Source organism: Cupressus sempervirens, chromosome 11 (genome assembly GCF_028749045.1).
Source record: "Cupressus sempervirens isolate cs-2001-9-10 chromosome 11, ASM2874904v1, whole genome shotgun sequence".
In the NCBI taxonomy this organism is placed as follows: domain Eukaryota; kingdom Viridiplantae; phylum Streptophyta; class Pinopsida; order Cupressales; family Cupressaceae; genus Cupressus; species Cupressus sempervirens.
This window is the reverse complement of record NC_143128.1, coordinates 758,864,066-758,878,148: the sequence shown is the minus strand read 5'-3', so window position 1 is coordinate 758,878,148 and position 14,083 is coordinate 758,864,066. Positions and strand designations below refer to the sequence as shown.

The window sequence follows — 14,083 nt, the reverse complement described above, 5'->3', positions numbered from 1 at the left end:
TAGCCTCTTGACTTGCTTGATTAATTCCTTCATTTCATCCTTTTCTTCTTGCATTCTTGTGGATGAATTTGCACTTTGCAGATAATCTAGCATTGATGGCCCAGCACTTGGGGGTTCCATTCTTTGTTGGCCCAATTGCTTCCCTATTTCAATTGCTTTAGTGTAAGCTTCATTCAACGTTGTCGGAGCAAAATTCGCCATTCTTGTAAACATAGTTGTCTGACTATCTAAGGCACTGTAATATGCCTCCAAAGCACCTGCCTCTGTCATTGTGTAAGGGTCTTGCAATCTTGTGTATGCCTTATGGAAACGATTGTTGAAGAAACTTATTGACTCTTTATCTTGTCTCCTAATGTCCACAAACATCATATGCAACTCCAATGGTGTGGTGGGCATGCCAAATTTTGCAGTAAAAGCTTCTTTGAGCTGAACCCATCCTGTTATGGATGACGTCGACAGATTAACGAACCAGTAGTAAGGTTATTTCCCCAATGAATAAGGGAAAAGCCTGCATGCTACATCCTCATGTTGAATCCTTCTGTTGCACAATGCATCTTCAAATACTTTGATATGCTCCTCTGTTGTACGGTTAGGGTCATTAACAAAGAACTTGGAGCAGAATACTGCCAAATTCTTTGGTAAGTCATAATATTGTTGGAACAAAATGGGTAAGGCATTTTTTTGAATCCATGGTGGTTGAGCCATCATTGGTTGATTGGCTTGAGCTTGGACTGGTTGACTATTTGAGGAGCTAGCCAAATTTGAAGTATCAGCTACCCAACGATTCCTTGATTTCTTATGAAATTCTAACACAAGTAAATCCTCTTCCTGGTATGGTGTAGATCTCAGTATCTTTTGCCTTCTATCATATTGCAATTTCTCAAACCTTTCAAGGGGAAAAGACCCAATCCTTCTATCCAACTTGACTATAATCACAACCCGATTGATTTTCTAATTTGAGTTTTCTTCAATAGTAACTTTCTAGTTCTCTTTGACGTGCCAACCTCTTCTAAAATCGCCTTTCAATAGCTCGTGCTTTCCTTTCTTCTTGATTCAATAAGTCAATGGTGTCCAAATACTCTCTAGTGTTCTCACTTTCCTCCTAAGCAGTTAAGCACAAATTGGCTACAATATAATCTTGAAGTGTTCTCCAAGTTGCTCTAGGTTGATTTGATCTAAGAAGCACCATTCTTCTTCATAATTGAATACCAACAAATCTTCAAACAAAACACTCTCAGGCCCTCCTAGCACTAGATAATGTTGATGTCAGTTTTGTACCACTACATAACATATAGCAATTGAATATTTGATGTGGAGTATCAAACATAGTTCCTCTCTTGAAAAGTTAATACTCATGAAGACATGAGAATAACTCCAATGTTCCTTACACATGTGGATACTAACTCAGTATATTGATGTGATTTGTTCGTAATCACGTAGGCAGCCTTGCACTATTTGTTCAAGGACAACTTGGACTTTGGTGGAATGATGGTGATGATGATTCGGTTGTGAATGACAGATGATGTTGATGGAGAAGGTGATGGTGATGGAGGGTGAATGTTCTTGTGACTTACGCCTTCCTAACTTTCCTTTTCAAAACTCCAACTCCTAAACTTCTTGCTATTCTACTCCTACTCCTATGAATGGAAAGATTAGCAAATGGACAGGATCGAATCTAATGAAAGTTTACTAGTGGTTCTACCTCCATAGATGCAATGATTCAAAGGAAAATGAACTAGCATCCTAGAGGCTTGTTGGGAAGCCTTGTGTGGTAAACTAGATCATTTTCCTTTGAATCATTGCATCTATGGAGATAGAGCCACTAGTAAAATTTCATTAGATTCATCCCATCCATTTGCTAATCTTTCCATTCATAAGAGTAGGAGTAAAATAGCAAATAGTTTAGGAGTTGGAGTTTTGAAAAGGAAAGTTAGGAAGGTGTAAGTCACAAGAACATTCATCCTCCATCACCATCACCTTCTCCATCAACATCATCTGGCATTCACAACCGAATCATCATCACCATCATTCCACCAAAGTCCAAGTTGTCCTTGAACAAATAGTGTAAGGCCGCCTACATGATTATCGACAAATCACATTGATATACTAAGTTAGTATCCACAGATGTAAGGAACATTGGAGTTATTCTCATGTCTTCATGAGTATTAACTTTTCAAGAGAGGAATTGTGTTTGATACTCCGTATCAAATATTCAATTGCTATATGTTATGTAGTGGTACAAAACTGACATCAACAAGTACCCTTCACCAATGGTATCAATGCATATGTTTGTGTTTGAATGGAGAGTACCCTTCATCATAGGTATCAAAACATGTGTTGAATTTTTATGGAGAGTACCCTTCATCAAACCTCTTAGATGAAGCATGAGATCCAACATGGAAAATATACTTTGACTATAATATGTTGTTGCTGTGCTACTTCAAAAATATGTGCAAACCAGATACTTTGCGTCTGCTCCCATCAAGACTGGACTGAAAATCGGACCAAGTTATGGAAAATTAAAACTAAGAAAATTATACAAATAAGAGCTTCACAGAAATAAACAAGAGAAGATGAGGCTACTGGAAAACTACATGATAACAAAAAACAATCCTCTAGCTAGATGAATATAAGTGGTAAGATGAACACAGGTCCTTTCAAACCATTATTCAAGGAGCAAAGAAAAAAATCAAGATCATGTCCTCTACCATGACTGGTTTAGAAAACTATAAATGGTATCCTCCTTTCCAGGAAGTGAGAGATATATACAAGACTCTAAAACACAAATATCTAAGACTGGCAGCTAAACCCAAAAGAAACGCACAACCAACAATTAAATCATGACCATAACACTGAAATATGATTCTTTTTGTGGGTCAATCATTTTCTATACTACACTAGCACAAATCTGATTTTTGGAATCAAAAGCTTAGCAACTAAGCTCAAAGAAATACATGGCTATCAAAAACAAACTCACATATAACATTCCAACATAAATTTTTAATAGTAACTCTATAAAGATGGCAAAAATCTTATATATTATCAATGTACTATGTCGTGTTCCCGACACTTAAGTCTGCATTGGAGTCCAGTAAAAATCTTAGAGGAAAGACTGATTTGGAAAACTCCTTCCTAAGTGAGAATTTTGATTTTTTAAATATTGCTGCTTTAGAAACATATACACCAGCTCATATACATGAGACTAATACAAGATCATTTATGGCCCTACAGCCAGTAATTCACTCTTCAGAAGAGGAATATTCATCCTCATTCAAGTCATGGCTGTTGTTCTCGTCATCTTCTTGTGTTCCTGCCCTATCAGCTTTAGCGTATTTTGCGCAGTACTCTGTAATAAAACAAATTGACAAAAGAAAAGTTGTCAATGCCATTTAAGTTTTATTATTTATACGAATGCCTTCATTAAGCATTATGTTAATACATTTTAAAATCAAGACTGGTGTACAATGTTAAAGTGCATGACTGTTAGAATTTCAGGAGCTGCTATCCTAATCAGAAATTAGTATTAGATAGTAACAAGGATGTCAAAACAGAAAAGATGTTGCACAAACGATGTAGAGAATTCAACAGCTGGAATTGATTGGGCAGTGAAAACACAAGCAACTGATAACCAATACCTTTGACTTTCCTCTCATAAAGATTCTCATCATGCATCAATAGAGAAGCAGCCTCTTCATTCAAGGGATCAGTTGGATTTGGATATAACAGAAGCTGAGGAAGGAAAGACTCAAATACATTTGACAAGTCTGCATAAAAGACACCAAATTCAAATCACTAATATATCAACAGTCAACACAAACATGCACAATCTACATAAAATAAGCATTGACCTTAAATGTCTGCAGTAAACAAACATTAATCATATAAAAAGAACAAAATTGAAAGAAAGAAACTTCTTCTCACCATACATTGGACTCCAAGCCTGGTTGATTACATCCAAGCACACTGAACCAGACCTTAATTACACAAATGTTAAATATGGCTAAGTTCTTGTTGCTAGGAGAAATAATTAAGTACTCTAACAACAAATGCACCCTTATTTAAAATTGAAAACATTAGAAATAATTCAGTTCTCTTAAGAAATTCCACATGCATTCAAGACAAGGGAAGCCTTACAATTCATCAACATTGGGATGGTAAATCCTGTTAGCAAAACCTACAGATGGTGACTTATACGGGTATGCCTCTGGTATTTCGATGTGAACCTGCCAGACTCCACCATCATAAGGGCCTGCAGTTCAGCATCATCTCATAAATGAAAGAGTTGATTGTATAAAACCCATCAGTGAAATAATTAATATTCTTCTCATAATAGTGTCTCATCAAAAAATTGATGTTATTAGCCAAACTAATCAGCTAAGAAGCATCACTGAATACACAATTAGTTAGAAGTAGAATAGCTAACAGATTAAAGACTACCTCAATAGACCTTTGCTATCATCTACAGTTACACAACAAATTTTACTGAGATCATGTTATCCACGAACAATAATGATAAGGGTATGATGATGGTCTATATGGTATGCCACATCTTCTGGTTTCGCTATTGCTTTGATTCCACAGACTCAATCCGAAGAACTGATATAGGATGGCACATGAGTTGCGTAAGTAGTACATTTTTCTAAAAATAAGAAACAGTCAAACCAAAGATTGGCTGGCCTTATATAAGCCAGTGACTCAGTGGTAGAGTACTCCAACAGCAAACGAAAGGGTCCTAGGTTTGAGTCCTAGATAGTCCATGCTGCAAGCTCACATGGTATCACTATGAGGCCTAGGATAGGAGTCCCATGAATTCTATTAAAGTTGCTTAAGAGGGTGTTGGAAATAAGTCACATTCGAACCAAAGATGGGCTGGTCCTATATAGGCCAGTAGCTCAGTGGTAGAGCACTCTACCTGCAAACAAAAGGTCGTATGTTCGAGTCTTCGTTGGTTCATGTGAGCTCACACATTTAGTTAAAAGAATTGATCTGAAAGGGATTTATCAGGCCAAAAATTATGTGTAACATCTTAAGAAGTTAGCACCCATTATTTGATGCTTTTTATTAGGACCTACAAGACCCCATTTTGGTGATTTTGAGGTTCATATGCCCTTTATGCTTGAATCTTGGCTACTTGTCCTTCCCCCATATTTTTTCACCTATTCTTACATCCCCTACAAATTTTGGGCCATTCTCCAGGGTACAAAACACCAATGGCATTTGGTCCCAGAGGATTGGGGCCCAAATTTAACCCAGGGCCTAATGTCAAGGTATTAGTGGGAGATTTGATTTTATGGTCAGCTTGGATCTTTTTTAAATCCCAAAATGATGGATTGAGTATAAAAACCCCCTAACTCTCCTCAATTTGACATCAATGACTATCTTCAAGTATCCATAATCAAGTGCAAGCATTTACTATCAAGATCTTCTTTGCAATCAAGAGCAATTTGGATTCAAGATTCAAAGGAAAGCATTCGAGATCAAGCTCTCCAAGTCTTGAATTCTTCAAAATCATAAAAGTCGAAGGCAATTTTCTCCAGTTGAAACAAGTTTCTCTCCCATGGTGACCAATAAAAGGAATTCTCAATCAAGCAATATCCTTCCATCCACATTCACTGTCCTTCATTGCAAGTGATTATCAAGCATATCTACATTCAAGATCTAGGAGTGACATTCATAGATTTATGTATTTGTGTGAGCATCCTTGATTCTACATCAGATTCCAAGGTCAACTCTTTGGATTTTAAGTGCATTCAAGCATCTTCATAGGTGTGAATGATTTCTACATCCGTCCATGAGGGTTTACGTAAGGTGAATCTAACATTTACTTTTTACATACTTTCTTATATGTGAATTCTTTCCATTTTCAAGGTTGATTACCAAACATGAACAAATTATGGAGCCATTGAATGAGAAGTGGAAAGATCAGATACAGTCGAAGGTCCCCGAAAAAATTCGGCCAAAATCATCAGGTATAGAACAATTCCCGTTCTTTACCCAGGTACAAAATGAGTTCCTGTTCTGTCCCCTGCATTTTTACCTCAAATTTCACTAAATCAAATTTGTGCTTTAATTTCTATTTCTATACTTTTCTTCTCACTATCTATCTGTATCAGTCTATTATTTGTAATTTTTCAGTAACTTGCTCAATTTGTCATTTACACTACTTCAGTTTATCATTTTTATTTTCATGATCACATATTTTTGAGAAAGATCATTGTCCCACTTAGTGTTTGAGTGTCCTCTTGAGCCTAGTGGAGCATCTTCCTTACGAAATGTGGAATGCGTGAAAATGAGAAGTGATTTTCCCATCTATGCATTGCTTCTGCTTTTCACCATTTGCATTTTCCGTCAACTTGACTCATAACATTCCAATTCTGATATGGTGTCTACATTTCATCATATGCATTGCATTAAATCATATCTTTGCTACCTTGTATGCATTTAGATCTATATTGCATGCTTTACATTAGATCTTTCTAAATATGATGCTAAGATGTGTTGTTCATTAATTATACTTAGTTAATTGCATATCTCTTTCAAATCTTATATTTGCATTAGATTTATCTTTCTTTCAATCTCTTGTACATGAATGTTATTACCTTGAGTCCTGCCTATAGTATTCTGGTTCAGTGAAGATGCAGACTCATAGATTCCTTTGACCCTGAGCTTTCTATCTTTTGTAGGAATCTTGATGAAACTGACATGCCTACTAATGACATTGATCCTGTTAGTTATCAAGAGAAACTCTTTCCACTCTGCTCAAGATGAAGATGAGGCCTCAAGAGTCCCTACTATGCAAGTTCAAAAACTTTCCAATGACAGAGAAAAATCTGAGCAATGGTTAGGACAAGAGAACTCTAAACTTGAGGTCATATCCGTTGTAGAGGGTTTGAGATAGATAATTCATAATTATGAGCATGGTGTTAATATCTTGTGTAGCATCTCTTATCTCGTTGATAACAATGTCAAACCTATTAAAATTGTCCCCAAGAGCTAGGTTTCATTCTACCTAATACTGGAATTGAGACCTGCATGCCTATTTCTATCTCCATACCTAGTGTGTCCACTTATGCTCTACCAATTATCAGCACTTCCATTCAAAATCTTAACCCTACACATGTTAGTATTCCTAATTCTATTGTCCTCATTATTCCTTAAGTGTTCCACGTATTTCTTTACCTTCCACTTACAATAGTGTTCCTCTTTCATACTCTGTCATTCCTTCCATTTCTCATGATGCTCCAAAAATCTCAAACATATATCCTACCACTATTTCTACCAATTCTACTATTAGTAGCTAGCTCAAAGTGTCCTCCATGCAACAACAAATTGCTTCCATGACACAATCCAAGTTCAACATTCCTACTTGTGACATTGCTAGTCCTTTGTCATTGGATATCATCGGTGTTGTTGTTTCGCAATACATGGAGATTCGCCATCTTGAGACTCACAGTAGTAAAGGTGATCCTTTGATCCATATCAAAACCTCTCAAACATTATATAGTGATTTCTCTCATGACCATAGGTTCATGGTTCAAAAAGTCTTCCAATGGTATTGTTCTTTGTCTTTTTCTTGTAGTGGTTCCTTTCAAAAGATTGTCAATAGTTTTATTAATAATTTCAAAAAGGTTTCTTTGTCCGACTTAATGCATTGTAAACAAGGTATTAAAGAAAAAGTGATTGATTTCACTGGTAGATTTAAGCATTTGCATGCTCAGATTTCTTATCCTACATCTCAAATTAATGTACAATGAAATTTTATTTCTATTTTAGAAAAAGACATTAGAGATAAGAATTTTCTTTCCTAATTTTCTTCTTTTACTCAATTGTGTGCAATGCTTCATAATTATCAGCTTTAAGTGAGTTGGTTTCGGAGCACCACTCTAGTGGCTCCAACTGATAAGAGTGATGTTGCATCCCAATCCTATAACAAATTTTAGAAACCAAAGAACTTCATTAAGATCAATATTTTTCCAAAAAAGTTGATAAGCAAGTGACAGTAGCATCCACAAGTGTGGCTCCTTTGTCATCTGTTTTTAGACCTTGTAATTGTACTCAACTTTTTGAATCTTTACATAATGTGAAGTTGAAGTTGATTAATGCTCAAGTGTTAACTCTTCCTCCTATTAAATGGATTGACACATCCAAGCCTCTGCCTAAATCTTTTTCTCACAGCTTTTTGTCAATACCATCATCAACCCATTAATGATACTTAAAGGTGTTTCCATTTGAAATTTGCTTTTCAAGGTCTCATTGATTCTAGTACTATATATGTTGAGGGTGTTAATGATTGAGGGAGAAAATCTATAGCACCTCTCAATCAAAACTTGCAAATCTATACCAATCCTTGCCATCTCATTCAACAAATACCATTGAGCACAGCCAGTCTTTGTCTTCTTCTACCCATGTTTTGACAATAACACTAAGTCTATTGAAGCCAATAATGTTGTCAACCTTATTAGTTGATCCAAAACCAAACCCAAACTTGAAACTTGACCTTTGCATTACCTTAGATACTAGTGAGACAAAGCGCTCAATGGTACTCCTTATATTGTTGCAAAAGTTAATGACCTCTATTCTCGTAGTGTCCTTGTTGACCCTAGTTTACATGGTGAATATGATAACTGAACATCTTTACCATAGATGATTATAATGTGCTTTCTATAACAAATCTGATGCTATGATCCATACTTGCAATGGTTTCCTTTATTCCACTCATACTTCTATTTTGTACCCTGTAGATGTTGGTAACAAAACTTTAGATGTCACCTTTGTTGTCATCTCGACTTCTTACCAGTTTCAAGTTAGACTTGGTCTTCCTTGGCTTACCTTCATGAAAGTTGTAGTCACTCCTATTCATAAGTCATTGAAGTTTCCCTACAATGGAGAAATCATCATTGTTAATCATAGCCTCTATTAATCTTCAGTACCTTGAAAGTCCATTGACCATGACTTCTTTTGGCCTTCTATGCCTCAACCAATTCAATTCTGCAAAGATAACCTCCATTGATCATATCAGAAATACAAAATCCAAAAGATTTGTGAGCTTACCAATCCTAAGAATGTTCCATCTCCTTGTCTTCAAACTGAACTTCTCCCTACACCTATATATGTCTTTGTTCCACCTCCTATATCCTATAAACATTTAGCCAATAGTTTCTAACCTAGTGAGGTTTTTTTCGTGCTTCCTCCTAAAGAAGAAAAGGGCCTGATGTTGATTGACAAAACCAAATTTCTAGCAAAACCAAGCATAACCATTGTGCTCGTGAATGTTGTTGTAAATGTCATGCTAGAGCCCATGAACATGCTTCCTAAAACCTTTCTTCATCTAAAACACCCATTGATGCTTTGATTTCCTTTGACCAGTCTATGCACAGCCTAATCCTCTGACCAGTCTATGCATAGCCTAAACGAGGAAGTTAATCTGAAAAAGATGAAATTGCACAAACATGATAATACTATTTGTATATTTGATTCTATTACAATTAATTTGAATGAAGAAGAAACTTTTGATAATGATGCTTCTGATGTTCCTAAAGAAACTAATGATGATATTCATGTTAGTGATTTTGATGATATGTATGACATTGTTGATGTTAATCTTGATTTACCAATTATGTTTTTACAACAATTATCTATTAGTCCTAGTGATGAACAAAGTGACCCATCTTTACAACATGGCCCTTGTTTGGTGTTAATCATTGTTCCATTTACCATGCTTGATGTTGAGCATCTTTTGTATCTTTCCCACCTTCCTTACACAACAGATTGAGATGGGAGGGCAAGTGATATGCTTTACTAGTTTCTCTTGTGCGGTAGATTCTTTGTGTTTGTGTGTTGTAATGTACTCCCCCCTTGACATGTTTCTTGATATACATTTCATTTAGATTTCTTTAAATGATCCACGTTGCCTCGTTAGCACCAGGAGATAAAATGATCGATATGTTGTGATATTCCTCTATTTGTATCTCATTTCTTCTATATCTCATTACATGTTATATTTAGCATGTGTCACTATCCGCAAATGCATCTTTCTCTTGTTTGATTGGGGATGATGCAAAACAATAGCTAGTTATTCTTTTTGGTCTTCATGATGTCGGACCAAAAAGATACTTCTTTTTTACTTTTATGTGACATTCTTTGATTGTGCTTGTAGTTCCACTACATTTGGGGAATGGTGACTCATGTCTTATCATGTGATCATACTGACCCCTAAGTTGGTAAATCCCTTTCATGCTCTCTTTTGTCATGTGTTCATTTCCCTTGGTTTGACCTTTTTGGAGGGCATGTCATAGTGGGAACATTTCTTGTGGGTGCATACATGCTCTGTTAAAGCCATTGCTCTTGTTCAAGCATTTGCAATTGCTTTAACATGTGTGCATGTATGCTCTGCTCCTTGTTTCACATTTTGCACACACACACACATTGATTTGATGCAATATGTCTTGTCAATGGCCAATGAAACAATGCTTTTCTCATTTTCATCTTTCATTATATTCCTTAACGGAAACAATGCTTTCCTTAAGCACTGGTCTTCTTTTCTTGATCCCTAAGGAGACAATGTTTTCCTTAGGCTTGATTGTTTTTAGTAGATCCCTAAACGAGACAATGCTTTCCATAAAGATTGATCTTCTTTCTTTCATCCCTATGGAGACAACACTTTCCTTAAGAATGATCAACTTGTCAGACCCGTTTAAAGAGACAATGCTTTTTTAAGGACTAATCCTCTTCGATGGGTTGACTATCATAACACAACTTGCTAGATTTTCAATGCCATCTTTTGTAACACTTTCTTGTGTGATCCATAGTAAGGAATACATTACTAGGCTAGTGATCATGCCTCTCTTCTCTCTTCTCTCTCTTTCGAGTGATGCCTCTTTTATCTTGGTTTTGGATTTGACAAGGATTTGAGTCACTTGAGAGCTTGATGCTTCTTTGTCTCCTTGAACTTGATAAGACTATTCTTATGCGTTAATTTACATTACCGTGAGTACAAGTTTGTCTCATATTTGCACTAAAGTACGGGCTAGATGTATCATCCTAAAAAGTTAGTACTCATAACTAGATGCTTATTAGGAACCTATTAAACCCCATCTTGATGATTTTGACATATGAACGCCTATAATGCTTGATCTTGGCAACCTGTCCTCCTTCCCCCCACATCTTTCTACCTATCCCAACATCCCCTCCAAAATTTGGCTCATTCTCCAAGGTATAGAAAATGGTATTCTATCCCAAAGGATTGGAGCCCAAATTTAACCAGGAGCTTGATGTTAGGGAATTAGCAAGAGATTTGATTTTGTGGTCAACCTAGATCATTTTTCAATTCTGAAATGATGGATTGAGTACAAAAAACCCTTATCTCTCCTCATTTTGACATCAATTACTATCTCCAAGTATCAATTATCAAGTGCAAGCATTTACTATTAAGACCTTCTAAGCAATCAAGGGGAATTCAAGATTTCATAGCATGCATCCAAGATAAAGTTCTCCAAGTCTCCATTTCTTCAAGATCATTCAGGTCAAGGGAAATATTCTCCAATTGAAGAATGTTCCTCTCCCATGATGGCCAAATAGAGGAATTCTCAATGAAGCAAAAAGATCCTTCTATTCACATTCTCTCTCCTTTGCAAGCAATTATCACACATATCTACATTAAAAAACTAGGAGTGGCATTTATAGATCTATGCATTTGTGAGGACGCCCTTGATCCTACATCACATTCCACGATTAACTCTTTGTATTTTATGTACATTCAAGCATTTTCATGGGTATGAGCCATTTCTACATTCGTCTATGAGGGTTTATGTAAGGTAGATTTACCGTTTACCTTTATGCGATTTCTTTCCATTTTCAAGGTTGATTCCTAAATAGGGGTTTGACCAAGGAAAGCCCCTCTAGACAACCCTTCCCCATTTTCCCGTGTGCAAGAACAGGTTATGGAGCCATCAACTTGAAATCAGAAAGATCGAATATAGTCAAAGGTCCTTGAAAGAATTCGACCATAATCACTACATACAAAATGTGTTCTCGTTCTGTCCCTAAGTACAAAATGAGTTCCCACTCTATCCCCTACATTTTCAGCTCTAATTTGACCCACAAATCAAACTTGTGCTTTGGTTTCCATTTTTGGACTTTAATGCTCGTTGTCTCTCTCTATCAGTTTGTTATCCCAGCTTTTTAGTAACTTGCCCAATTAGTTATTTGCATTACTTCATTTCATCATTTCCATTTTCATTATCACGTATTTTGTTGAAGGATCATTGTTCCACTTAGTGTTTGAGACTCCCGTTGACCTTAGTGAGACATCTTCCTTCCGAAATGTGCAATTCATAAAAAGAAGTGATTTGCCCCATCTATACATTGCTTCCCCTTTTCACCATGTCACTACATAAGCCAAACCCTTTCTAGCATACTTAGTCCAAAACAAACCAGTCTATTTATAACTTAAGTTGTTGATTCAGGTACTAGATATGGATTTGGGTATGTGTTTGTTCACATCAAGATTATAAATATAAAATAATTGTATAGCTATAGGAAGAGTGACATAGATCCGTCATTACCAATAAATTAAACTTTTAAATACTTCATATACCATATTCATAATTTGAAAAATGATAATATTCAACTCTCAAAATGTTATTACACAATGAAAATTCAACTGACAAGTCATATTTGATATTCAATTCTAGATATGGTTTCTTTAGGACTTTCTATTGACCTTTCAATAGGTCTGTAGTTGAACTAATAATTATTATATATTTGTATTTTTCTATTTGGAATTATAAGCAATGGAATGGAAAATGTGATTGAACTGTGAAAGTGAACTCCCAAATGGGCACTAAGATAAACAGATCTTCAATAGTAGTCTTTGGGATGTTGTATAAGACCTGAAATGATAATTGATTGATTAAATAAGTTTAAATAAACATTACGAGGTAAATAATATAATATTATTCTAATACCCTCCCTTAATGGTCAATTTATTAACTACCCTACAAAAGACTAAATTTCTAGGTCATTTGGCCATGAATGTATAGAAGGTTGTCCCCTTCTCATCCCAACACTTTGTTACATGAGCCTACTACCGAGACCCTCCCTGGTGTTGTAGAACTACAAAATATGACCAAGTTTACCATAACCCTTCCAACATGATGTTGGGTAACAAAGCTATTTGTGATGATCACTTGTTCTAATTATTCTATTATTGACCTATGAACAAAAATTACATATATAATTAATTATATGTACCATAAGCTACCTCTATTATCATAAGCTATCATGGATTAACATAGGTAAATTTTACTAAGTGTCTATTACAACACCAATGAATATTATACTTTATCTTAGATATCTCAAACTATGTAGATTTAATTCCCCTTACTAAGCTCAACAAAGGATGGAAGAATTACTAGGACCAGGGTACATAAACAATCTACAAGCGGTCTCCCTATCATGGGACCCTCCCAACTTGTGATCGGATTACTCCGCCACTCCGTTCACAAACACTCTATCTTATGCAGGCATTAGTAGCGAAATCAAGTCCATTAGTTTTGAGGTCTCATGAGATTAGTATAATAATATTTGTCTAATCAAAGTACAATAATCGATTAAATTGTATATTAAGTTTCCATCCCCTTAGTCATTTATTCCTTATGATATATAATCCCATATAATATCTTTCATATTTATTTAACAATTTAAATAATGCTATGGGGTATGACATTGTACCTTACTTATAATGTGTTTGGACTGGTCAACTGGTCAACTCTTTTAAACTCGATTCCAAGTTGTTCCATGTCAGATTTGGAGAATTGGCAACTGTCCTTTCTTATGCCTTTTTTAATAACTGTATCTTTACCTTTTTTCATTTTTTTTTCTATGTCCTTTATCATGGACTATCCTTTCCCTATTTATATGTGGCAAAGCGAGTGGAGTATGGGTCATGTCCCATCAATTTTTATTTAAATGGATATTAAATAGGATCGAATAAGCTGATTCACTTGTAATTTATGATTGATATTATTATTCATTTATTGATCTAATATGTCATTAAATGAATACTATAATGTTAGTAATTGAT

General features: G+C 35.5%; 1 protein-coding gene across 2 annotated transcripts in view; it reads right to left on the bottom strand.

Annotated features, from left to right (window-relative positions):
* Window positions 1–3,021: 3,021 nt before the first annotated feature.
* LOC149531820 (ubiquitin-conjugating enzyme E2 5-like) overlaps window positions 3,022–14,083 on the bottom strand; it is a 28,348-nt gene continuing 17,286 nt past the window's right edge. For both annotated transcript variants that reach the window (XM_089809101.1, XM_089809100.1), the window contains 4 exons: window positions 4,135–4,249; window positions 3,922–3,974; window positions 3,636–3,764; window positions 3,022–3,346 (listed from right to left, as the gene is read on the bottom strand). In XM_089809101.1, coding sequence (XP_089665227.1) covers window positions 3,240–3,346; window positions 3,636–3,764; window positions 3,922–3,974; window positions 4,135–4,249 — 404 coding nt within the window. In that variant the 3' untranslated portion in view covers window positions 3,022–3,239. The remainder of the gene's footprint in view (window positions 3,347–3,635; window positions 3,765–3,921; window positions 3,975–4,134; window positions 4,250–14,083) is intronic.